This window comes from Amblyraja radiata, chromosome 31 (assembly GCF_010909765.2).
Source record: "Amblyraja radiata isolate CabotCenter1 chromosome 31, sAmbRad1.1.pri, whole genome shotgun sequence".
In the NCBI taxonomy this organism is placed as follows: Eukaryota; Metazoa; Chordata; class Chondrichthyes; order Rajiformes; family Rajidae; genus Amblyraja; species Amblyraja radiata.
Window position 1 is genome coordinate 2,520,542 of NC_045986.1, and position 26,563 is coordinate 2,547,104.

The window sequence follows — 26,563 nt, forward strand, 5'->3', positions numbered from 1 at the left end:
ACTTCAATCTTCTTGGCCCCGCTCTGGGAGTAGGTGGGGGCGGACCGGATCCGCAACGGCCGTGAGCCCCAGGCTGAGTTCGACGATCATTTGCTTGCTTCTGCTGCTGTTGAAGGTGAGACGTTGCGTCATGCCTGAGTCTTGGGCATGTCCCACTTTGGCCGGCAGTTACGCGACAGGCCGGTGGCGGGCAAAGATTTCGTTCGCTACAAAATTTTGGAGCGGTGCGCAATACCGCGCACAACTACATACCCCTCTGCCCCCTCTGCGCTTCTCAGTAGGACCAGCCTCTTGCGGCCACATGATGCCGAGCGCTTCAACGCGACAACGAGGTCGCGTAATTTGCGTGCCAAGGACACGTAAGTGGGACAGGGCCTTTATTTTCATAATTTAAGTGTTCCTGACAAGATGGAGTGACATGGCATTGAGAGAGATCCTTGTTTTGGGCAATTGAGCTCACGATCTTGATCTTTCTCCATAACTGCAGAATTTCCGCCCTCAAGAATTTTACAAATGCTCCCCTGAATACCCTTATTGAAAGTGTTTCCACCATCCTTTCAGAAAGCGCATTTTGAGATTGCAACCACTTTGTTTCTCATGCTGTATCCTCTTGCCACTCTGAGAATTATACTGGTAGATAGTTTGGAGATGTAACATCAAGTCCAGAGTAGACTGATGGAATGGCAGCTAAAGTAAACAGCAGTGTGTTTCCAATAATTGAAGTAGCTTTACTTAACTTACTCAAGCAGTATTTAACAGCTGCTATCAATAACCTAATCAATGAAGATTTATGATTGAATGATACTTTATTATCACAAGTCACAGTGAAATGACTTAGTTTTCATACCAAACACAAAGTATGCAGAGTCGCCACATATAGGGCACCGACAAAGTTACAAATTGTTCAACGTAGCCCCAATAGTTCCTCTTTGTTCCGGGCTCCCCCCTTCCCCCTCCTCTCCTCCAACCCCATGCCGGGAACCTCTATGTTCTCTTCTTCGGCTGCCCGCTGCCGGTCCTCTCTTGGATGGCTCCGCAGCGCTCTCCGGGATGTTCTGACGGCATTCCTCACTCTCCCACGGCTCTCACGGAAGTGGTTCCAAGATTTTGACCTCACAATGACAAAGCAATGGCAATATATTTCCAAGTTAGTTGTTCATCTCGGGAGTGAACCAATGCACACTGTGAGCAGTATTGGGCCCCATATCAGAGGGAGAATGTGTTGGCATTGGAGAGGGTCCAGTGGAGGCTTATGAGAATGATCCCGAGGATGATTGACCTAATGTATGATGTGCGTTGGAACTCTCTGGGCCTGTACTTGCTGGAGTTTAGAAGAATGAGAGGATCTCATAGATACTTACCATATAATGAAAGACCTGGATAGAGTGGATGCAGAGAGGACGCTTCCATTAATGGGCGAGACTAGGACCAGAGGGTACAGCCTCAGAATAAAAGGACCTTTATAAAGGAGATGAGGAGCAATTTTTTTAGCCAGAGGGTGGTGAATCTGTGGAATTCATTGTCACAGACAGCTGCTGAGGCCAAGTCTATGGATATTTTTAAAGCGGAGATTGACTGGTACTTGATTAGTAAGGGTATTAATGGTTATGGGGAGAAGGCAGGAGAATGGGGTTGAGATAGATCAGCCATGATTGAATGGCGGAGTAGACTTGATGGGCCAAATGGCCTAATTCTTCTCCTATGACTGTGAGCGTATGCATGTTTGGGTGATGTAGTTGCAGTAAGTAGCCTAGGCAAATTATTGCAGTGCATGGTGTAAATGGTGCATGCTGCACTTATAGTGTGACAGTGGTAAAGGACATGACTGGTAGATGGATGTTGGGCCAGTTAGATAGCCAGCTCTCACCAGGATGATGTCAAGATTTTTGAGTGTCACTGGAGAGAAACTCAAGGCAAATGGAGAATATCCCATCTTGATGTCGGATGTAAAGGAATCTGTTGTCGAGGTAGTGTAGAAATTGATCCACAATCAATTGCACTAAACATGCTGTGTAGGATAAGTGCCATTCGGTACTCCATTTAGGTCAATAATTGAATATCCGGGGCAGAGTGTAATGAGCTGTTGCTGTTTTTTATTGCAACTAATTGAGATGAATTTCGAGACAGTAACCAACTGGAGGGAAAGCAATTTCGACCAATGCGTTTGGCGGTGGGATTTTTGCGTCCAGTGATATTGCTCGAAGATAGTCTACAACATGGTTGTGATGAGTGGCAGAGTGTAGGCGACAACATTTAGAATTTATGGCCATTGCTCAAGCAATGAACAACCATCTAAATTCAAGCATCAGTATGAAAAAGGGTCCCAACCCAAAACTTCACCCATCCTTTTTCTCCAGAGATGCTGCCTGACCCACTGAGTTACTCCAGCATTTGGTGTCTGTTTTCAAGTATCATTAATTGTTTTTAAGCCCCTGAGCTGGTTGGGAAACACCTTGCGCTATTTGTAAATTTCTGGCTTCACACGATATCATAGCTTTGCACGAATCATAGCCTTATGATTTTTGTACGGTTGTTTGTATCTGTGCAAGGAAGTGTGACACTTTGCAGCGAGAATGAGGGATGCACGCTAGATATGAAGTTTTTACACATACCAATTGATTTCGGTAGTCAATGCTGACTATAAAGTCATTTTACTTATAGACTCAAGAATTTTACTATGTAAATTGTAATATTTTGCTGAGTTGCTCTTTCAAGAAAAACAAAGAAATAATACATTTTCATTTACACAACTACTCAGAACATCCAAAACCACGTTTGTTGTAGCTCAGGAAACTTGGCAGCCAAATTGCTCAAAGCAAGATCCACAAACGATAAAATCATAATGACCAGTTGCTGCTTTCTACTTGTTCATTGGCTAGACCACCATGTGACCACAGTTTTACACTGACCTGGGGGACGAGAAGAGACTGATATCAGTGACCTAAGGTTTACCGTGTAGGATGGCTGCTGGCAAACAAAAGCATTTGTCGGTGGGGAAAGTACGGGTTATCAGTGGCTGGAGATCAACGGCGTGATCCAAACCTTGTGCTGGAATAACTTGGCAAGGGTCGCACACTGGGCTAGCTGATAAAGCTGCTGCCTCACAGCTCCAGACACTAGGGTTCGATCCTCACCTTGGATACTGTTTGTGTAGAGTTTGCACATTATTCCTATCACCCCATGGGTTTCCTCCTGATGCTCCAGTTTCAAAGAGTCAGAGAGTGTTACAGTGTGGAAACAGACCCTTCAGCCCAATTCGCCCACACAGTAGCAATGTTACAACATTTTGAGATTTTAAAAATCAAGTCTGCAATTTATCCCATCAGATAAAGCATAAAAATAAGTTTAATTTGACACCTAATTCACTTTCATATCTCAAGTATTTAAAAAGTTATGGCCATTTTCATACTGGGAAATGAGCATCTTGTTCCCTATTGATTTTCTATGGACATAACAAAAAAGCTGTGATCGTGAACAGTCAAAAGCCCATAACTTTCTTAAAAATTAAGAGAACTGAATGAAATTTTCAGTTATCGTAGATTGAAGCATTCTGAAACAAATATAAAATTATCTTACTTGGATGACCTGAAATTAAAGCATATAATTAGTTAGTTACCTAATTGTAGCTAATTTCAGACTTCAATTACTAGATCTAAACATCTATCCATTTCTTAATAAATGATTAACATTTTTAAATAGTCTAAATGTCCAAATAATATTCACAAATAATTCACAATAAAACATGATTTTTAAATCTCATTTACATTAATTTATAGACCAAATGGAAGGAATTTAGTGTTCAATTGCTGTAAATTAAAGTCCATTTAAATCAGCTTTCCAGTGGGTCCCTGTGAACGCGCTGGTTTAGAACGTTCACATTGCGGTAGATTTGTGCCCCAAATGCCGAGAAAAATACTGCGGGATATAATGGGCCCAAAATGAGCTACTCGCAATATTAAACTTTGTATAAAGGGATCTTTAGAAGCCCTTTTTAATGTAAAAATATACAACCTACCTTCAGTTGTCTGCTTTATGAGACCCTGCGGTTGCTGGTGTTCGCGGGTTTAGAGGTTGATTTTTAAACTACTATAACTATTATACGAGGCCTTTAAAACTAATAATAGCTTTTGCGACGGGGTCTTCCAGCGATTTTTCGTTAATAATTAACTAGGCTGAACATCTTCGATTTGAACAGCCTAGAGAAAATCGCGTTTTAAACCCGCCCCCCTCTAAACGGCGCCAAAATCGCGCACACCCGCAGCGACAGATTTTCAGCGATGCTTCAGGTAGGCTTTGCAACATACCTACACACAGCCAACAATATCCCAGCTACACTGTTCCCACTTGCCTGACTTTGGTCCCTATCCCTCCAAACCTGTCCTGTCCTATCTGTCTAACTGTTTCTTAAACAATGGGATAGTCCCAGCCTTAACTACCTCCTCTGGCAGCTTGTTCCATACACCCACCATCCTTTGTGTGAAAAGGTTACCCGTCGGATTCCTCCTGCATCCCAAAGACGTGCAGGTTTAGAGATGAATTGGCCTCTGTGAATTGCCCCTAGTATGTAGCGAGTGGATGCAAAAGTGGGATAGCATAGAACTCGTGTGAACGGGTTGTTGATGGTCAGCATTGTCTTGTTGGGCCGAAGGGCCTATTTTCATGATGTTTCTCAACTAAAATAACCGGGAGTGACAGTGGAGAAGGCACAACTGTCTTTATTTTTGCTTTTAGTTTCGTTTTAGTTTAGAGATACATCATGGGAACAGGCCCTTCGGCCCACTGAGTCCATGTCGACCACCCATCTATCATTCACCCGTTCATATTCACATCCACTCCCTGCACCCTAGGGGGCAATTTACAGAGGCTAATTAATCTTCAAACCTCTACGTCTTTGAGTTGTTGGAAGAAACCGGAGCACCCGGAGAAAAGCCATGCAGGACACGGGAAGAACATACAAACTCGGTACAGACAGCACCCGTGCTCAGGATCGAACCCGGATCTCTGGTGCTATATGGCAGCAACTCTACCACCATACCAGCCTGAACCTGTTATCATTCAGAATGGTGGTCAGGAAGCTCCTCCCATTAAAGGTTCTTGAGGAATTTCTCCAATTTATGATATCACTAACATGCAGTTTATTATCTCAGTGGTCTTGAATTTTTGTCAGACTGGGTAATTGGGAGCAGGATCGGAGAACCTGTGACATTTGTGATAACTCTGGATGAGCAGTCTCCTCCTTTTATAATGCCTTTTGAAATTAACCATCATAACTCATCTACATCTGTTAATGGTGATATATTGTTGTAAAAGTCTGTTATGAAGTGATCCTCTATGTTACGTACTTAATAGTGTGGCAGCCGACTAGCACAATCTCTAAAACAAACAGTAACCTCATAGAAATGGCTCTTTAACAACAAGCTTTACCATATAAAATAATAATGTCACCAGCATGCCCTACACACTGCAGCTCCTGCGGTGATGACTAGTCGTGATGGCAGTGAGTTTTATGTATCTTGACGTCTCTGCCTCCGCCAGCAGTTGGAGCTCAGTCTGAGCTTGAGTTCACCGGGCCAACAGCTAAGATGGCTTCTACTGCCTGAGGCCTAAGAAGTGGGCACAGCGGAGTGAAGCTAAATCTCCGGTAGGCTGCAAGTTCCCACATGAAATCAGCTCAGTCATTCACAATCTGCCCACCCGGCACTGATAGGAACTCACAACTAGCATCTTACGAATCGTTACAAAGGCACAAAATTATTCCTCTCACTCAACAGAGATAAGGTGCTAAGATTAGGAAGACAAATGCCAGGGATGCAGTAAGGTTGTGTGAGCTGTTCATTTGTGAGGACGTAGTAAAGGTAGCGTTGATTAGTATTAAGGGCCTGTCCCACCAGCATGCGACTGCATGCGGCTAGCGCGACCTAAAATGGTCGCTTGAGCCGTACGGCCTCGCGGGGCCGGTCCCACTTCGATCGCCGGAGCTGTATGGAGTTGTGCGGGGCTGGTCCCGACATCGCGCGGGGCTCCGAAAAACTGACACTGTCCAAAAATTGTCGCACTTCTACAATGAAATTTGTATTTGCACCAGAACAACAGATATGTCAATATAGTACTCTGTAAAACCCATAATATGTTTTAATAGAGAAGAGTAGTGCAAGGTCAAAACTAATGTCCCCAAGTCTGCATAGTTCAGAGCCTATTTGTAGGTTGTAGTGATTAATTGCGTGATGGTTGTAGGGAAGAAGCGCTTCCTGAGCCTGAACGTTACAGTTTTCACCCATACCTTCTTCCCAATGGGTGGAGTGTGGCCAGGGTGATGTGGGTTTAGTTTGGTTTAGAGATACAGTGCGGAAACAGGCCCTTCAACCCACCAAGTCCGCACCGACCAGCGGTCCCCGCACATTAACAGTATCCTACACACACTAGGGACAATTTACACATACACCAAGCCAATTAACCTACAAACCTCTACGTCTTTGGAATGTGGGAAGAAACCAAAGATCTCGGAGAAAACCTACGCGGTCTCGGGAAGAACGTAAAAACTCTGCACAGACAGCACCCATAATCGGTTGACTGTTTCGACAGGACCTCTGTATAAATCTTTATCTTTTGGATAATCATTTTCCAGCCCGCACAATACTGTTGAGGCTTCACCTGCAACAGGTAACATTGCAACAGGTAATGATGATGCTGGCTGCTTTTTTCAGGCAGCGACTCTTGTAGACCCCTTCGATGGTGGGGAGGTCAGAACCCTGTGATGGACGAGGCGGTGTTCACCGCTTTTTGCAATATTCTTCGTTTCTGGGCATTCGAATTGCTGAACCAGGCCGTGATGCAACCAGTCGATATGCTCCCTACAGTACATAGAGAACGTATAGGGTGCAGAACAGGAACAGCCCCCTCAGACCACAATGGCTGTGACTGCATACAATCCCTCCATTCCCGGCATATCCATGTGCCTAACAAAAAATCTCTTAAATGCCACTATCATATCTGTCTCATCTTGAGGGAAAGTGACAGAAAGGTCTTGACAGAAAAAAATCCACAGGTGCCTTCTGTCCTGCTCAGCATTTCCAGCATCTTTTATTTATTTTTTCATATTTATAAAGCTCTCACTAAATGTAAAGTACACAAATTATATATATTTTTTGAAGCAAGTGAGGTTCCACATGATATGAGGTGGAGGGAGAATTTGTACAGTATTTTCCCTTTGCTGTTATGAGCAAATTTACTAACAATGATAGATTTTAATTTAAATTCACTGGCAAAAGACAACGTTGGTGCTCTCTCTATTATGAGAAAGCAGCACAACTTAGCATTGGTATGGTGAAGGAAGCCAATTGTCCTTATGCCTGCAACAGTCTTTGTCTTCTTTGGCAGATTCTTGGGATCGAGGATGAATTCATTCCGCTCCTGTTTTAAGGTGGCCATTGAGGGCAATGTGTGAATGCAGTCTCTTACAGGTGGGGTGGGAGCAAGTTGTCACAGCAGAGGAGAACGCAACTATGTGTAGCAGTGCATTCCACCCACTCCTCACACACAGAGTCTGTGTGCTTCCAATACATGGCCTCAAACCTCTCAATACCATTCTGAAGCTCGTTCTACTTTGATTGGTTAGAGATTCACAGGTCAAAGGGGATGTTGTACTTCTTCAGGGGAGTTTTAAGCACACCCTTAAATCTTTAAATATGTCTATCTTATAATCTGCTCCTACAACACACAGATATAGTACTCGTCTTGTGTGTCTGGTGTCAGGCATATGAGCAAAATGACCAGTTCTATGTGCTGATTGAGATTAACTGCAACCTTAACGTTGGGGATGATATTGTGGAAGAGGACACTGACATTCATTTGTTTATCCTTCCCGTGAGTGTTTAGTTTAAAGATATAGAGTGGAAACAGGCCCTTCAGCCCACCAAGCCCACATCAACTATTGATCACCCACACACTAGTTCTATGTTATCCCATTTTCTCATCCTTTGCACTAGGGGCAGTTTACAGAAGCCAATTAAGCGCCTTGAGTATTAGAAAGGCGTTATATAAATCCCATCCATCATTATTATTATTACAAACCCACATGTCTTTGAAATGTGAGAGGGAATTGGAGCACCTGGAAAAAAACGACATAGTCACAGAGAGAACGTATAAACTCTGTATAGGCAGCACCCACGGCCAGGATCGCACCCGAGAATTTCAATGTAAACCTATATATTCAAAGTGGAGGGTGGTGCAGCAGGGCAGGTTAACAGGGGTTCTTGGTCCTGCAGCTGATAAGAGTGGGACTCATGCTGTCATATGCTTCAGTGAACAGGTCTATGACTTCTGGGTATGCACAAACACAAGCATTGTCTGCATCATTTAGTTTTGGGTGATTTAAATTCTAGGTTTGGGTTTATTATTGTCAACTGTGCCGAGGTATAGTGAAAAGCTATTTAGAAAATATAATCTATGCCTTTATTCTTATTACCAAAATGCATGACTCAGCACTTTACTACACTGAATTTCATCTGCCACTCCTCTGCCCTATCAAATAACTATCAAATTACTATCAAATAATATTATGCATAAGTACAATCATAGAGTCATAGAGTGATACAATGTGGAAACAGGCCCTTCGGCCCAACTTGCCCACACCGGCCAACATGTCCCAGCTACACTAGTCCCACCTGCCTGTGCTCAGTCCATATCCCTCCACACCTGTCCTATACAATGTACCTGTCTAACTGTTTCTTTAACATTCAGTCCCAACCTCAACTACCTCACCTGGCAGCTTGATCCATACACCCACTGCCCTTTGTGTGAAAAAGTTACCCCTCAGAATCCTTTTAAATCTTTTCCCCTTCACCTTGAACCTATGTTCTCTGGTCCTCGATTCCCCTACTCTGGGCAAGAGACTCTGTGCATCTACCCGATCTATTCCTCTCATGATTTTGTACACCTCTATAAGATCACCCCTCATCCCTCTGCGCTCTAAGGAATAGAGACCCAGCCTACTCAACCTCTCCCTATAGCTCACACCCTCTAGTCCTGGCAACATCCTCGTAAATCTTCTCTGAACCCTTTCAAGCTTGACAATATCTATCCTATAACATGGTGCCCAGAACTGAACACGATATTCTAAATGCGGTCTCACCAACGTCTTATACAACTGCAACATGACCTCCCAACTTCTATACTCAATATTCTAACTGATGAAGGCCAATATGCCAAAAGCCTTTTGGATCACCTTATCTACCTGCGACTCGACCTTCATGTACCTGGATCCCTCTGCTCTACAACACTCCCTGGAGGCTTATCATTCACTATGTAGGTCCTGCCCTTGTTAGACGTCCCAAAATGCAACACCTCACACTTCTCTGCACTAAATTCCATCAACCATTCCTCCGCCCACCTGGCCAATCGATCCAGATCCTACTGCAACCTGTCACATGACTCACAACCATCTTCACTATCTGCAAAATCGCCCACTTTTGTATCATCAGCAAACTTCCTAATCTTGCCCTGTTTGTTCTCATCCAAATCATCGATGTAGATGACAAACAGTAATGGGCCCAGCACCGAACCCTGAGACACACCACTAGTCACAGGCATCCAGTCTGAGAAGTAACCTTCCACCATTACCCTCTGCTTCCTGCCATGGTGCCAATTTGCTATCCATTCAGCTATCTCTCCTAGGATCCCATACAATCTAACCTTCCAGACCAGCCAACCATGCGGAACCTTGTCAAATGCCTTACTAAAATCCATGTACACAACATCTACAGTTCTGCCCTCATCGACCTTTTTGGTCACGTCATCAAAAAACTCAATCAGATTTGTGAGACACGACCTCGCACGTACAAAACCATGCTGACCATCCCTAATCCGCCATTGCCCATCCAAATGCCTGTATAACCTATCCCTCAGAATACTCTCCAGTAACTTTCCAACTACAGATGTTAAGCTCACCAGCCTATAGTTCCCAGCATTTTCCCTGCAGCCCTTCTTGAAATGAGGCACAACATTTATCACCCTCCAGTCTTCCGGCACCTCTCCGGTATTTAAGGACGACTCGTAAATTTCAACCAGGGCTCCCGGAATTTCCTCTCTTGTTTCCCACAATGTTCTTGGATATATCTGATCAGTCCCTGGAGATTTGTCTACCTTCAAACACGATAGTACCTTCAGTACTTCGTCAACGGTAACACTGACTGCTCTCAAGCCACTTCCATTGACTGCCCCAAGTTCCTGCGTCCGACTGTCTTTCTCCTTGGTAATACTCATTAAGAACCTTGCCCAACTCCTGTGGCTCCACACAGAGGTGACCACTTTGATTCCTGAGAGGTCCCACTCTCTCTAGTTACCCATTCTCCCTTATGTATTTATAAAATATTTTGGGATTGTCCTTAATGCTACCCACCAGAGCTGTTTCCTGACCCCTATTTGCCCCTCTGATCTCCTTTTTCAGTTTACTCCTTAATTCCCGAAACTCCTCCAGGGATGCACTGTCCCATGCATCCTTCTTGTTTTTGAACAATGCCTCAATTTCCCTTGTCAGCCAAGCTTCCTTACGTTTGCTTGCTTTGCCATTCACTTTAACAGGGACGTACATATCCTGAGCTTTCTTCAGTACATTGTTAAAAACATCCCACTTGGCCGATGTTCCTTTCCCCTCAAATAACCTGCTCCAGTCAACTTGAGCAAGACCTTCTCTCATACCTTCAAAGTTGGCCTTACCCTAGTTGAGCATTTTAACACGTGGGCCCTCTCTGTCCCGATCCATAACTATCTTAAACCTAATCGAACTGTGGTCATTGCTCCCAAAAGGCTCCTCCACAAATACTTCATTAACTTGCCCTTCCCAATTTCCCAATACTAGATCCAATGGTGCCTTCTCATGTGTGTGGGGGCTCTTCATACTGTTTAGGAAAACTCTCTTGAACACTTTTGAGGAATTACACCCCATTTAGACCCTTCACACTATGATTTTCCCAGTCAATATTGGGAAAGTTAAAATCCCCTACAACAACAACCTTATTTGACCTGCAGCTGTCTGCAATCTCCTGGCATATTTGTTCTTCAAATTCCCGTTGACTATTTGGTGGTCTGTAGTACACCTCTTATCAAGACAAACTAAACTACAACTCAAGTATGTTCTCAGTATTGTGGCCCACAGTTCCCTTTCCAAAGTCCAATGGCCACAACGAGGTGAATTGGGCAGTACTCTTGCTTGCGGAAAGACTGCTCAGAACCCTGGTAAGAGGCAAATAAGTTGTTCTTGAGTCTGGTGGTAAGCACTTTCAAGCTTCTGTACCTTCTGTCAGACATGAGCGAGGAGAAGAAGGAATGAATGGGGTGGAATGACATGTCTCTGATTATGTTGGCTTCTTTTTGGAGACAGCGTGAAGTGTAGATGGAATGAATGATGGGGAGTCTGGTGTGTGATATCCATAACTCTGTACAATTTCCTGCAGTATTGGGCAGAGCTGTACTGAAACCAAGTTGTGATGTAACCCAACGGTATGCTTTTTATGATGATGCTGTAGAAGTTTGTAAGAGTCATTGGAGACATGCCGAATTTTCGCAGTCTCCTGAGGAAATAGAGGTGTTTGTGAGCCATCTTGGCAGTTTTTTCAGTGTGGTTGGTCCATGACAGATGTTTGATGATGTTTACGTCAAGAAAACCTGAAGCTCTCAATCATTTCCACTTCAGCACCATTGATGTTGATCTTGTGTGATCATGTAGATTGAACAATTTCCTATTGGTTCTGAAGATGAACTGCACTCCAAACCTGGCACCAAGTCTCAATGAGTGTGCACGGATTTTCAAGTCTATCCTTTTACGTATGTTCGAGTTTGTAATTTTGTAGTTTTGTAGGCTTAGGTAAAAAACATTGTAAATTGTCCCTAATGTGTAGGATGGTGTTAGTGTATGGGGACCATTGGTCCGTGTGGGCCGAAGGGCCTGTTTCTGTACTGTATCTCTAAACTAAACTAAAACATTGAACCTACACAAAAATGCTGGAGAAACTCAGCGGGTGCAGCAGCATCTATGGAGCGAAGGAGATAGGCAATGTTTCGGGCCGAAACCCTTTGGGTTTTGTTGCCTATCTCCTTCGCTCCATAGATGCTGCTGCACCCGCTGAGTTTCTCCAGCATTTTTGTGTACATTCGATTTTCCAGCATCTGCAGTTCCTTCTTAAAATATGAACCTGTGGTTGGAAGAGATGGTTTTTATCATTGTTTTCTATAATATTGCCTATTCTATGAACGACTCTTGCCTTGCAGGTGTCACGATGAAGTTGATGGATGAAGTGGCTGGCATTGTTGCAGCTCGCCATTGCAAGACCAACATCGTGACTGCATCCGTGGATGCCATTAACTTCCACCAGAAGATTGAGAAAGGTACTCGCTTGCCACTTTCATGCTGCTTGTCACAAGAGTCCTCTTACTTGGCATTCACATACAACAGTTATGATTTTGTGCAGTACATTGCATATCATGTTATACACAGATAATTTAAATGGGGTGACGTTGCCTTTGAAAGTTATCACAAAATTGAAACTATCAAGCACACCTAATAATACCGTAACAGTAACGCTACTATGCTGGAACCAACGGATGGACAATACTAATAACATTTTACTTGTCACTGTTTTTAGGAAAAGTGCCCCATATAAATATTTTACTCTTGAAGGGGTTCAACATTCTGTGAGGAGATATCACGATTTCCTTTCCCAGAGCTGAGTACTGCTTCCTCTTCAACACAAACACTGTCACACTTTAACATACAATCCAGCCTTAATATATGGAGTGTGATACTTAACACATTCCCATGATGTTTGTTGGCATGCTAATTTAAAAGGTGTTGATTTGACAGAAACTTGATTGTTTGGTTCCGAGTAGTTGTGCATTGATCTTTGGACAATGTAATCAGAAGGATATAGTGTGGAAGTTGTAAAATGGGACATCTCCAATGTTTCCAGCTCTAGATTTCCTCGTGGCATTTTCACTTAGTGAGCATATCTATGTTCATAAGAAGGTGTAAACATTGCAAATACAAGCAGGGGGAGGTTCATCAAACCTGTTCTGCCATTCACAAGATTGGGGCTGAAATTTTACATAAACTTTGGCTTGTTCAGATCTCTTGCTTCCACTGTTTTACAAAGAGGGACAGAGATAGAATGTAGTCGGAGACAGTGTGACAGCAACCGAGAGATCAGGAGATGCAACACCTGTCCCTTTACCTTCCCCCTCGACTTCGTCCAAGGACCCCGACAGTCTTTTCAGGTGAGGCAGAGGTTCACTTGCACCTCCTCCAACCTCATCTACTGTATTCGCTGTTCCAGTTGTCAACTCCTGTATATCAGCGAGACCAAGCACAGGCTCGGCGATCATTTTGCTGAACACCTCCGCTCAGTCTGCCTTAACCTACCTGATCTCCCGGTTGCTCAGCACTTTAACCCCCCCCCCTCCCATTCCCAATCTGACCTTTCTGGAGTAGCTCAGAGGACAGGCAGCATCTCTGGATAGAGGGAATGGGTAATGTTTCGGGTCGAGACCCTTCTTCAGACTGAGAGTCAGAGGAGAGGGAGTCACAGAGGTATGGAAGGGTAAGGTATGAAAGCGAATCATCAAAGGGGATGTAGATCAAGGAAAATGTAGAATAGATCTTCTCCGTCCAAGGACCACGGTTCTTTCAGGTTAGGCAGAGGTTCACTTACACCTCCTCCAACCTCATCTACTGTATCCGCTGTTCCAGGTGTGGGCTCCTATATATCGGCAAGACCAATCGCAGGCTCGGCGATCGTTTCGCTGAACACCTCCACTCAGTCTGCCTTAACCTACCTGATCTCCCGGTTGCTCAGCACTTTAACCCCCCCCTCCCATTCCCAATCTGACCTTTCTGGCCTCCATTGTCAGAGTGAGGCCCAGCACAAATTGGAGGAACAGCACCTCATATTTTGCTCGGGTAGCTCACACACCAACATATGAATATTGACTTCTCTAACTTCAAGTAGCCCTTGCTTTCCCTCTCTCTCCTTTCCCACCCCCTTCCCAGTTCTCCCACCAGTCTTACTGTCTCTGACTACATTCTATCTCTGTCCCACCACTCCCCTGACATCAGTCTGAAGAAAGGTCTCGACCTGAAACGTCACCCATTCCTTCTCTCCAGTGATGCTGCCTGTCCCGCTGAGTTACTCCAGCATTTTGTGTCTTCCTTTGACAAAACCTGCTGATTAGAATGTCTCCAATAATCTTTAAAGTGATGTGTCTGACCATGGAGCGTTAGAACAATTACCGAATGTGGAATGGTGTGATTGACTTTAAGAGGAACAATCAACATTAAAAACTTGAATGTACTTATAACTATTTTTTAACTTTAATATTAAATGTTGTGCAATGGTTGGGAAGGATATAGGCCAAACTGGGAAAATGGGACGAGCCTAGATAGGGCATCTCGGTCATCAAGTACGTTGGATCAATGGGCCTGTTTCCGTGCTGCATGACTCCATGAGTCTGAATAACCTGGACTTTATCCTCTTGCACACTTCTCTTTTGAGAGAATCACGTAACACAGTTGGCAGTGGGAGAGCAGGCTGCTTTCTTTCTGTTCTCAAGCACAGGTGTGAAGAGATGAATTGCAGCATCTTCACTGAACGTTGACTCATTGTGAACGAGGCATCAAATCAAGGGCCTTGCCGATTTGTACTATTTAACAGTAGGGGCTTGGTGGCAAATAACTTGATAATTAAACACTTGGATAATATCGATATTTTTGGCCCATCTCTGCACAAAGAATTTACATAGAATTGAATATTTTTGTTTACTTCACACTTTGCTTCAGTGACTCTGCTACCCATTAACCGCCTGCCGTACCCTGGAATACTTGTAACTGGTGAGGCTGAGATGAGACTGCTGGTGGAAACATGGTAACTCACCCTGTAAAGTTTCATTGCTGTGGACAAATGATGACTGACATGGGGCAATTATCATGGTAAAAATATATTCCAATATATCTATGTTTAAGAAGGAACTGCAGATGCTGGTTCAAGGGCCACACACCGGCGCAGCAGTAGAGTTGCTGCCTTACAGTGCCAGAGACATGGGTTCGATCCTGACGATCTGTAAGAATGAGTCTGTACATTCTTCCTGTGACTGCGTGGGTTTTCTTCGGGTGCTCCGGTTTCCTACCACGCTCCAAAGGTGTACAGGTTTGTAGGTTAATTGGTTTTGGTAAAACATTCTAAATTGTTCCTAGTGTTGGGGTGGGGTGTGCTAGTGTACGGAGTGATCGGCGAGGTATCGGTTGGCCACAGGGCCTGTTTCCGCACTGTATCTTTAAACTCCAGTGACCCTCCATGGAGCTGGGGTGGATGCTCCAGCAGCTTTGTCCATATCTTCAAAGACTCAACACAGAGAGTTCCTTTAGAATAGAAAGTATTATGCGATCAAATATGATAACTAAACGTGATGCAGCTTTACAGCACTGTGATTAGGCCACATTTGGAGTATTGTTTGCAGTTCTGGTTGCCATGTTACAGGAAGGATGTGGAGGCTTTGGAAAGGGTGCACAAGAGGTTTGTCAGAAAGATAGCTGGATTAGGGGGGGGGGGGGTATTAACCATAAGGAGAGGATGGACAGCCTTGGATTGTTATCTCTAGTACGCTGGAAGTTGAGAGGAAACCAAATGGAAGTACATAACATTATGGAGACAGAGATAGGGTAGTGAGTCAGAACCTTTTATTTCCCAGGCTGAAAATTTCAAATACAAGACAGCATAGCTTTAAGGTGAGATGGGCAACGTTTAAAGGAGATATTTATATATCAGTGGATATTCTTAAGGCAGAGCTAGATAGATTCTTGATTAGTACATGGGTCAGAGGTTGTGGGGAGAAGGCAGGAGAATGGGGTTATGAGGGAGAGATAGATCAGCCATGATTGAATGTCAGACTTGATGGGCCGAATGGCCAAATTCTACTTCTATCACTTATGACCTTATGAGATGTGGGGGGCAAGTTTTTTTACATCGTGGGTGGTGAGTGCCTGGAACGCTGGCGTTGATTGTGGAGGCAGATGCAGTCGTGGCATTTAAGGGACGTTTGGACAGGAACATGGATATGGAGGGATATGGTTTATACGCAGGCAGATAAGAGTTGGTTTTGGCATCATGTTCGGCACAGACATTGTGGACTGTAATGCCTGTTCCTGTGTGGTACTGTCCTATGTACATAAATCCACTCAGGCCATTAGTTTGACATTCAACATAAAGGAGGTATTGAGGGGATCTTAAAGAATGTTCTATGTAGGAAGGAACTGCAGATGTTGATTTAAACCAAAGATAGGCACAACATGCTGGGGCAACTGCAGGACAGGCAGCATCTCCGGAGAGAAGGAATGGGTGACGTTTTGTGTCGAGACTCTTCAGAATGTACAGAAAAGAATGTTCTATTTGATATTTCTTTAAAGAACAGTGGATCGCTGTTGGAACAAGAGTGAATATTGTGGTAGAATCATAATTGAATTCACAGTAATGACACTCTTCACCTGTCAGTCGCAGCACAGACAATGCTCATGCAAGTGACAGGGAAATTCAGCGAGGAAATTCTGTCCTCGCCTGATGTTTAGGTGCTGACCCTGGACATCCTCTGGGTGGAAATAAAATTCCCCTGATCTTTCTGCAATGACTTTAAAATCCATGACACTTACTTATCGATCACTATGCTGAGGGAACTAGATCCTTCCAGTTTGACCCGTTGAAACCATTCCAATTTTAACAAAAAATAAAAGATTCTTTTTAGGAAACGACCTTGTTAAGACCTTCTGCAGACATACATACACACATTCACACACATAGATAGAAACAAGGAACTGCTGATGCTGGTTTACAAAAAAAGGGCAGAAAGTGTTGGAGTAATTCAACAGGTCAGGCAGCAGCTCTGAAGAATATGGATAGATGAGGTTTCAGGTCAGGGCCCTTCCACAGCCTGATTGTGGGTGGGGGGGGGGGGGGCGGGAAGAAAGCTGATGAGAGGAGGTGGGTAGGAAGGAACTACAGATACCGGTTTATACCATAGATAGACACAAAATGCTGGAGTAACTTAGCAGGGCAGGCAACATCTCTGGAGAAAAGGAATAGGTGACGTTTCGGGTCGAAACCCTTCTTCAGACTCAGATGGGGGGGGGGGGGCGGATCGGGTCGGAGGCGGTGGGGGACTTGGCGAGAAAAGCTCAGAACAAATCAAGGCTGGCAACAGATGACTTCAGGAAGGGTGGAGTCCATTGTGGCCCATAGTTGGCTGGGAAAGACGTGCTAATAAGAGGGATACAAGGATGTGGACAGTGGAACTGGTGGGACGATTAAGGGCCTGTCCCACTTTCACGACCTCTGCCGAGTTTGCCCTTGACTCATACTCGCAGCATGGTCGTCACGAGGTCGTAGGTAGGTCGTGATGCTAGTCGTAGGTACTCGTGGCATCAAGTAGTTTGGGGCGTTTTTTCAACATGATGAAGAATGTCCACGAGTAAAAAAGGTTGTGAATTAGGTCGTGAAAGTGGGACAGGCCCTTTCGGGTGAAGGAGAGGGGGGAGGGAGATGGAATAAAGGAGTTAATTGAAATGAGAGAAATGAATGTACACCACTCTTCAGTAAACAAGGTTTACCCCTACTCTCATATATAGATCCCTCACCTGTGTCTCCTTTGTGTCCTGCAGTTCTGCTCTCAGTCCCCCTCCCTGAGGATAGATATCCCTTTCACCCAGCAGCATCCAATACAACATTCTCTGACATTTTCACCACCGTCAACATGATCTCGCCACTGGTCACATCTTCCCGACACCCCCCCCCCCCCCTCCTTTCCCTTTCTGTTGATAGAGACTTGTCCCTCCACAATTCCTTGGTTCACTCATCCCTTCCCATCCAACCGCCACCTCCCCATGCACTCTGCAATCGCAGGAGGTGTAACGTTTATCAGTTATGCGTCCTGTCTTGCTTTGGTCCACGGATGCAACAGCCCTTCCAGGAGCGACAGAGGCTCATCTGCATCGCCAACAGCTTGTCCATTACATGCGGTGCTACCAATGCGAGACCAAGTGTAGAGTGGGCGACGTTTCACCGATCACTTATTCTCTGTCTACCAAAGCCTGCTGGATCTCCCGGTTGCTATCCATTTTAATTCTTCTTCCCATTCCCACACTGACCTTCTGTCCTGGGCCTCCTCCATTGCCAGAGTGAAGCCGCACGCAAACCAGAAGGACAGCCATATCCCACTTGCTTACAACCAACAGTATGAACATTGAACTCTCCAATTTTACTTCGGAGTCACGTGAGTGACTACGTGAAGAACCCGCTCAGCGCGCATGCGCGGCATTACGCCAGCAGTGCAACAAGCGGCGGCAGCTGGAGTCAGGCTCTCCAGCTGCAGGTTTAAAAAACGGACCATTAGGTAAGTACACTGAAGGTGGAAAGGAGTCTAACGGAGAAGGAGAGTTGTGTGTGTTCTTTCTATTTACAGAAATGAGTACACTTAGGAAGAAACTCTCGAAGAGAACTGCCCCCCGCAAAACTCCACCAGAGGAGCGTTCAATCTCAGGGGGGCAGCAACAGGCGGCAGGACCGCTCATAGAGCGCTCCACCATCCCTGACACCGTGCCAAGCCCAGTCCTGCTAATGCCTGAACAGCGGACTGGGAAAAAATCCACCAGTAAAACCAACCGGCCGGTGGTTTCCGACTCGTCGGACGGGGACACGTCTCCACCTAAACGGAGGAGACACAGCCGCATGAGCCGCTGGAACGGCTCTTGGAGCAAGTACTCCAGCGGGAAGTGCAGAAAGAGCGCTCTCGCGGAGGGAGATCAGGCACCCCCTCCACAGTGTTCAAAAGGGAACAGCAGATGCTGGAATATCGAAGGTACACAAAATTGCTGGGGAAACTCAGCGGGTGCAGCAGCATCTATGGAGCGAAGGAAATAGGCGACGTTTCGGGCCGAAACCCCTCCACAGTGTTCTGTACACTGCCCTCTGCTCCCTCATCACTGGAGGCTAGCATTGGTGACCAGGGCTGGGCTGGTCTGCAACAGGGGCTGGCGGACGAGATCGGGAGTATGCAAGGGGTGCAGGAGCAGGAAGAGCTGCTGAGTGTGGTGGAAGACCGCTGGAACCGAAATTAGCGGCCAGCATAAATCATCTTTCAAATAAGCCCTTGCAGGAGAAGGTGCTCTCTGAGGCGCTAGATCTTTACAAAACACCAGAGAACAGTGAGGCCCTCAGAGTGCTGACTGTAAACAGCCAAATCTGGGGGCACGTGGGGTCACACATGCGTAACTATGAAGTCAAGCTACAGCGGATCCTAAGGCTCCTGACGTCGGCCATCACAGCCTTTGCTCGTTCTATGGAAGACACGGAGATGGATACCTGCCAGCAGGATGTACTGGCATTAATGTGCAACACTCAGTATGAAATTAACAACTTCCGGCGGGAAATCATAAGACCTGCCCTCAATCCCAAATTTGCTGGGTTATGCAAAACCCCAGCCGCAGAGACGGACGCTCTGTTAATCGGGACGGACCTCAGCAAAAAGTTGAGGGACATGGAAGAGGCATCGAAAACTTTCAACCTCATGAGGGCAGGCCCCGGGACGAGCAAACCAAGACCTACAATACCCAAGCGGCAGCACCCCACGGCATCCACCAGTCGACGTCCTCAATATGGGACTGGTGAAAGCTCAAGGACCGCATTTTATCCCCAAAGATCTTTTTTAGATCAGGGCCCAGAGCGGACCCCATGGAAAATGCGCCAACCCCCAACATCACCAGCACGTCAGACAAGCAAAATCTTCAAGAACATAAGAAAACAGAGGAAACGACAATAACCCTGGAGGTAGGTGGGTCTGGTTCCTGCCAGCATATAGAGAGTAAGGGTTCTTTACTAACAGGGGGGAGATTACACTTGTTCAAAGCAGCATGGGGTACTGTCACGAGTGACAAGTATATACTCAACAGCATTAGTGGATATAAAATACAATTCATGTCAGAAAAATCGCCGCCAGTTCAACATTGGCCCCAAAGCGTATTTTTTCCCTCCGTCAAAGAGAAACGTGAGGGACAAGCTGAACTGGTGAGACTTATCACAAAGGGGGGTCATCGAAAAGACGAAACATGAAACTTTGGAATTTGTATCGAATATATTCACTAAAACCAAAAAAGATGGTGGATGTCGCATCATCATTGACTTAACATCACTAAATAAATTTGTTAAGTATATACATTTCAAAATGGAGACATTTGGTTACTGCCAAACAACTGATTTCCAAAGGATACTTCATGGCAAGCATTGATCTTAAAGATGCTTACTATCTAGTACCCATACACAAGGATCATCGCAGATACCTAAAATTTATCTGGATGGGGCAGCAATGGCAGTGCAAAGCATTGCCCAATGTGCTAACTTCAGCCCCAAGATTATTTACCAAAATATTGAAACCAGCCATGGCAATACTAAGAAAACAAAAACATATTGTCATGGCATATCTGGATGATATTCTGATAGTAGGAAAAACGATGGAATTGGCTGTGGCAGCAGTATCAGCTACAAAACAGCTCCTGGAAACTCTGGGGTTTGTCCTACATCCAGATAAATCTAAGTTGAAGCCATCCACTATCATGGATTACCTGGGCTTCACAATTAACTCAGTCCATATGACTGTTACCTTGCCAAAGGCAAAAATGGTTGAATTAGCACAATCATGCAACAATCTAATGGTCAACGAGCGACCAACTATCCGACAAGTAGCAAGAATAATTGGGAAAATGGTAGCAGCATTTCCGGCTACACAATTCGGACCTTTGCACTATCAACATTTACAAAGAGCAAAGGTACAGGCACTAAAACGACATAAAGGTCACTATGATCGTGTCATGAAATTACCCACTGCAGCAATATCAGAGCTACAGTGGTGGGCAAAAAACGTTTGGCATAGTTTCAGCCCTATCATTATCACTAACCCCACGTTAGTTATTCAACCAGATGCCAGTGCTCAAGGCTGGGGAGCAACTAACTCCATATCCAGCACAGGTGGTAGATGGACTAACATAGAGTCATCATTACTACTTACACTGGGCATTAACTATCTAGAGATGTTGGGTGCCTTTTATGGTTTAAAAGCATATGTATCTAAAATGCAGCACTTGCATGTTCGGTTACTAATTGATAATACTACGGTGGTGGCTTATATTAACCATATGGGCGGCATAAAATCATTATCATGCGACAAATTGGTCAACATAATTTGGCAGTGGTGTATCGAAAGACATATTTGGCTATCAGCTACTTACCTACCAGGTAAGCTAAACATGGTGGCAGACACCAGGTCATGCAAATTCAATGACAACATCGAATGGATGTTAAACCCTAAAGTATTTGCTAAAGTTATTAAGCAATGTAAGGAGATAGCAGATATTAGTAGTAAGCACAAGGTAGTGATTGTGGGAGATTTCAACTTTCCACACATAGACTGGGAAACACATTCTGTAAATGGGCTGGATGGTTTGGAGTTTGTAAAATGTGTGCAGGATAGTTTTTTGCAGCAATACATAGAGGCACCTACTAGAGGAGGGGCAGTGCTGGACCTCCTGTTAGGAAATGAGACGGGACAGGTGGCGGAGGTATGCGTTGGGGAGCACTTCGGGTCCAGTGATCACAATACCATTAGTTTCAATATAATTATGGAGAAGGTCAGAACTGGACCTAGGGTTGAGATTTTTGATTGGAGAAAGGTTAACTTTGATGAGATGCGAGATGATTTAAAAGGAGTGGACTGGGACATTTTGTTTTATGGGAAAGATGTAGAAGAGAAATGGTGGACATTTAAAGGGGAAATTTTAAGAGTACAGAATCTTTATGTTCCTGTTCGGTTGAAAGGAAACAGTAAAAATTGGAAAGAGCCCTGGTTTTCAAGGGAAATTGGACATCTTGTTCGGAAAAAGAGGGAGATCTACAATAATTATAGGCAGCATGAAGTAAATGAGGTGCTTGTGGAGTATAAGGAATGTAAAAAGAATCTTAAGAAAGAAATTAGAAAAGCTAAAAGAAGATAAGCGGTTGCTTTGGCAAGTAAGGTGAAAGTAAATCGAAAGGGTTTCTACAGCTATATTAATAGCAAAAGGATAACGAGGGATAAAATTGGTCCATTGGAGAAACAGAGTGGGCAGCTATCTGCAGAGCCAAAAGAAATTGAACAATTTCTTTTCTTCGGTATTCACCAAGGAGAAGGATATTGAATTATGTGAGGTAAGGGAAACGAGTAGAGTAGTTATGGATACTATGAGTTTCAAAGTAAAAGAAGTACTGACACTTTTGATAAATATAAAAGTGGATAAGTCGCCAGGTCCTGACAGGATATTCCCTAGGACATTGAGGGAAGTTAGGGTAGAAATAGCCGGGGCTATGACAGAAATATTTCAAATGTCATTAGAAACGGGAATAGTCCCCGAGGATTGGCGTACTGCGCATGTTGTTCCATTGTTTAAAAAGGGTTCTAAGAGTAAACCTAGCAATTATAGACCTGTTAGTTTGACTTCAGTGGTGGGCAAATTAATGGAAAAGATACTTAGAGATAATATATATAAGCATCTGGATGAACAGGGTCTGATTAGGAACAGTCAACATGGATTTGTGCCTGGAAGGTCATGTTTGACTAATCTTCTTGAAATTTTTGAAGAGGTTACTAGGGAAATTGACGAGGGTAAAGCAGTGGATGTTGTCTATATGGACTTTAGTAAGGCCTTTGACAAGGTTCCTCATGGAAGGTTGGTTAAGAAGGTTACACTGTTGGGTATAAATGCAGGAATAGCAAGATGGATTCAGCAGTGGCTGAATGGGAGAAGCCAGAGGGTAATGGTGGATGGCTGTTTGTCGGGTTGGAGGCAGGTGACTAGTGGGGTGCCTCAGGGATCTGTGTTGGGTCCTTTGTTGTTTGTCATGTACATCAATGATCTGGATGAAGGGGTGGTAAATTGGATTAGTAAGTATGCAGATGATACCAAGATAGGGGGTGTTGTGGATAATGAAGAGGATTTCCAAAGTCTACAGAGTGATTTAGGCCATTTGGAAAAATGGGCTGAAAGATGGCAGATGGAGTTTAATGCTGATAAATGTGAGGTGTTACACCTTGGCAGGACAAATCAAAATAGGACGTACATGATAAATGGTAGGGAATTGAAGAATACAGTTGAACAGAGGGATCTGGGATTAACCGTGCATAGTTCCTTGAAGGTGGAATCTCATATAGATAGGGTGGTAAAGAAAGCTTTTGGTATGCTAGCCTTTATAAATCAGAGCATTGAGTATAGAAGCTGGGATGTAATGTTAAAATTGTACAAGGCATTGGTGAGACCAAATCTGGAGTATGGTGTACAATTTTGGTCGCCCAATTATAGGAAGGATGTCAACAAAATAGAGAGAGTACAGAGGAGATTTACTAGAATGTTGCCTGGGTTTCAACAACTAAGTTACAGAGATAGGTTGAATAAGTTAGGTCTTTATTCTCTGGAGCGCAGAAGGTTAAGGGGGGACTTGATAGAGGTCTTTAAAATGATGAGAGGGATAGACAGAGTTGATGTGATCAAGCTTTTCCCTTTGAGAGTAGGGAAGATTCAAACAAGAGGACATGACTTCAGAATTAAGGGACAGAGGTTTAGGGGTAACATGAGGGGGAACTTCTTTACTCAGAGAGTGGTAGCGGTGTGGAATGAGCTTCCAGTGGAAGTGGTGGCGGCAGGTTCGTTGGTATCATTTAAAAATAAATTGGATAGGCATATGGATGAGAAGGGAATGGAGGGTTATGGTATGAGTGCAGGCAGGTGGGACTAAGGGAAAAAAGTTGTTCGGCACGGACTTATAGGGCCGAGATGGCCTGTTTCCGTGCTGTAATTGTTATATGGTTATATATAACCATATAACCATATAACAATTACAGCACGGAAACAGGCCATCTCGACCCCTCTAGTCCGTGCCGAACACATAATCTCCCCTAGTCCCATATACCTGCGCTCAGACCATAACCCTCCATTCCTTTCCCATCCATATAACTATCCAATTTATTTTTAAATGATAAAAACGAACCTGCCTCCACCACCTTCACTGGAAGCTCATTCCACACAGCTACCACTCTCTGAGTAAAGAAGTTCCCCCTCATGTTACCCCTAAACTTCAGTCCCTTAATTCTCAAGTCATGTCCCCTTGTTTGAATCTTCCCTACTCTCAGTGGGAAAAGCTTTTCCACGTCAACTCTGTCTATCCCTCTCATCATTTTAAAAACCTCTATCAAGTCCCCCCTTAACCTTCTGCGCTCCAAAGAATAAAGCCCTAACTTGTTCAACCTTTCTCTGTAACTTAGTTGCTGAAACCCAGGCAACATTCTAGTAAATCTCCTCTGTACTCTCTCTATTTTGTTGACATCCTTCCTATAATTAGGCGACCAAAATTGTACACCATACTCCAGAATTGGCCTCACCAATGCCTTGTACAATTTTAACATTACATCCCAACTTCTATACTCAATGCTCTGATTTATAAAGGCCAGCACACCAAAAGCTTTCTTTACCACCCTATCTACATGAGATTCCACTTTCATGGAACTGTGCACAGTTATTCCCAGATCCCTCTGTTCACCTACATTCTTCAATTCCCTACCATTTACCATGTACGTCCTATTTTGATTTGTCCTGCCAAGATGTAGCACCTCACACTTATCAGCATTAAACTCCATCTGCCATCTTTCAGCCCACTCTTCCAACTGGCATAAATCTCTCTGTAGACTTTGAATATATATATATGGTTATATGGAATGCCAGATATCGATTTATTTGCATCAAGGCTAAATCACCAGTTACCTATGTTTGTCGCATGGGAACCAGACCCAGAGGCAGCAGCGGTAGATGCTTTCACGCTGGATTGGGGAAATTTCTTCTATGCTTTCCCTCCCATCTGCCTCATCAGTCGGGTAATTCGCAAAATACAGATGGACTCTGCTTCGGGTATTTTGATGGTGCCCGACTGGCCTACACAGCCATGGTTCCCAGTCCTGCATGACATGGTGGTTGAATCACCAATGGTTTTTCCCAGTGATCCAGGATTATTAACTCAACCAGCATCAGGCATAAGCCACCCATGCCATGAGAAAATTAATCTCCTGGGTTGCAGGTTTTGAACAGACCTTACCTAGAACTGGGACTGTCCGAACAAACCATCACCACCATGTCGGCATCCCTTCGAACATCCACCAAGAGGCAGTACTTAACCAGCATCAAAAAATGGGAGAAGTACTGCCAGGAAACAGGGACAACGTATGCAACAGCCACAGCCACCAATGTACTGGAGTTCCTGGCCCATCTACACCATGATGAAGGGATCAGCTACAGTGCCATCAACACAGCGCGGAGTGCGCTTTCTGCTTATCTCAAGCCAGCGCCAGGACAACAGGCGATGGGATCCATCCACTGGTGGTAAAACTGATGAGGGGCATTTACAATATCAAGCCTCCTAAGCCCAGGTATACCCATATTTGGGACATCAGTGTGGTCCTGACATACCTCAGGGAATGGCCACCAGCCAGATCCCTCGGCCTCGAGCAAGCTACACTAAAGACACTCATGTTGATGGCACTGGTATCCGCTCAGAGGGTCCAGTCACTACACACGTTGAGGCTGGACAACATGGTGACCACCCCAGATCAGATTGCATTCGTCATACAGGGTCTGGGGAAACAAAGCAAGCCAGGAACAGCTAATCCAGGAATGGCATTCCGGGGCTACCCACCAGAGCCACAGTTGTGTGTCGTGACCCATCTACAACATTACATCGACACAACCTATAATATCAGAGGGAGTGAAAAAGCCTTATGGGTCAGCCACAAGAAACCTCATGGCCGGGTAACGAGCCAAACCATTTCAAGATGGCTCAAACAGGTACTGAAGGCTGCCGGAATAGATACTAATACATTTAAATCTCATTCCACTAGGGCAGCATCTACATCAACGGCCGAGAGAATGGACGTACCGGTTGACCATATTCTGAATACAGCAGGATGGTCGAGGGAAACGACATTCAGAACTTTTTATAACAAGCCGTTGACGAAACCTGATCTATTTGCAGAGAGAATATTACAAGCTGCAAATATTTAATTTAAGCCCGGGGGAGCAATTATTTTGTTATTGTTAATAAATACCTTTTTTGTTTCTCGAAAAACTGATTCATTGGTTGATTACGATAACACTTCCTCCCTCAAGAACTTCGGCAATGAGTGAAATAAAACTGTTACACGGTTTGAAATCACAGAGCTTTGAAGTCTTCACGTAGTCACTCACGTGACTCCGAAGTAAAATAGTAAGATTAAACGAGAACTTACCAGTTTGAAGTTTGATCTGTATTTTATGAGGAGTTACGATGAGGGATTACGTGCCCTCCGCTCCCACCCTCATTGTATGGATCAAACTAATAACTGATGTCTCCTTTTCTTTACTATGTTTACTTCAAATAACTGTGTCTATCTCTGATTCCACACCGCTGCTTGGAAGTATGCCGCGCAT

The 26,563-nt window shown here is 44.5% G+C and overlaps 1 protein-coding gene across 1 annotated transcript in view; it reads left to right on the forward strand.

The window, feature by feature from the left end:
• acot7 (acyl-CoA thioesterase 7) overlaps window positions 1–26,563 on the forward strand; it is a 228,135-nt gene that overhangs the window by 122,196 nt on the left and 79,376 nt on the right. The window contains exon 6 of the mRNA XM_033048577.1: window positions 12,265–12,381. Within this exon, the coding sequence (XP_032904468.1) occupies window positions 12,265–12,381 (117 nt within the window). The remainder of the gene's footprint in view (window positions 1–12,264; window positions 12,382–26,563) is intronic.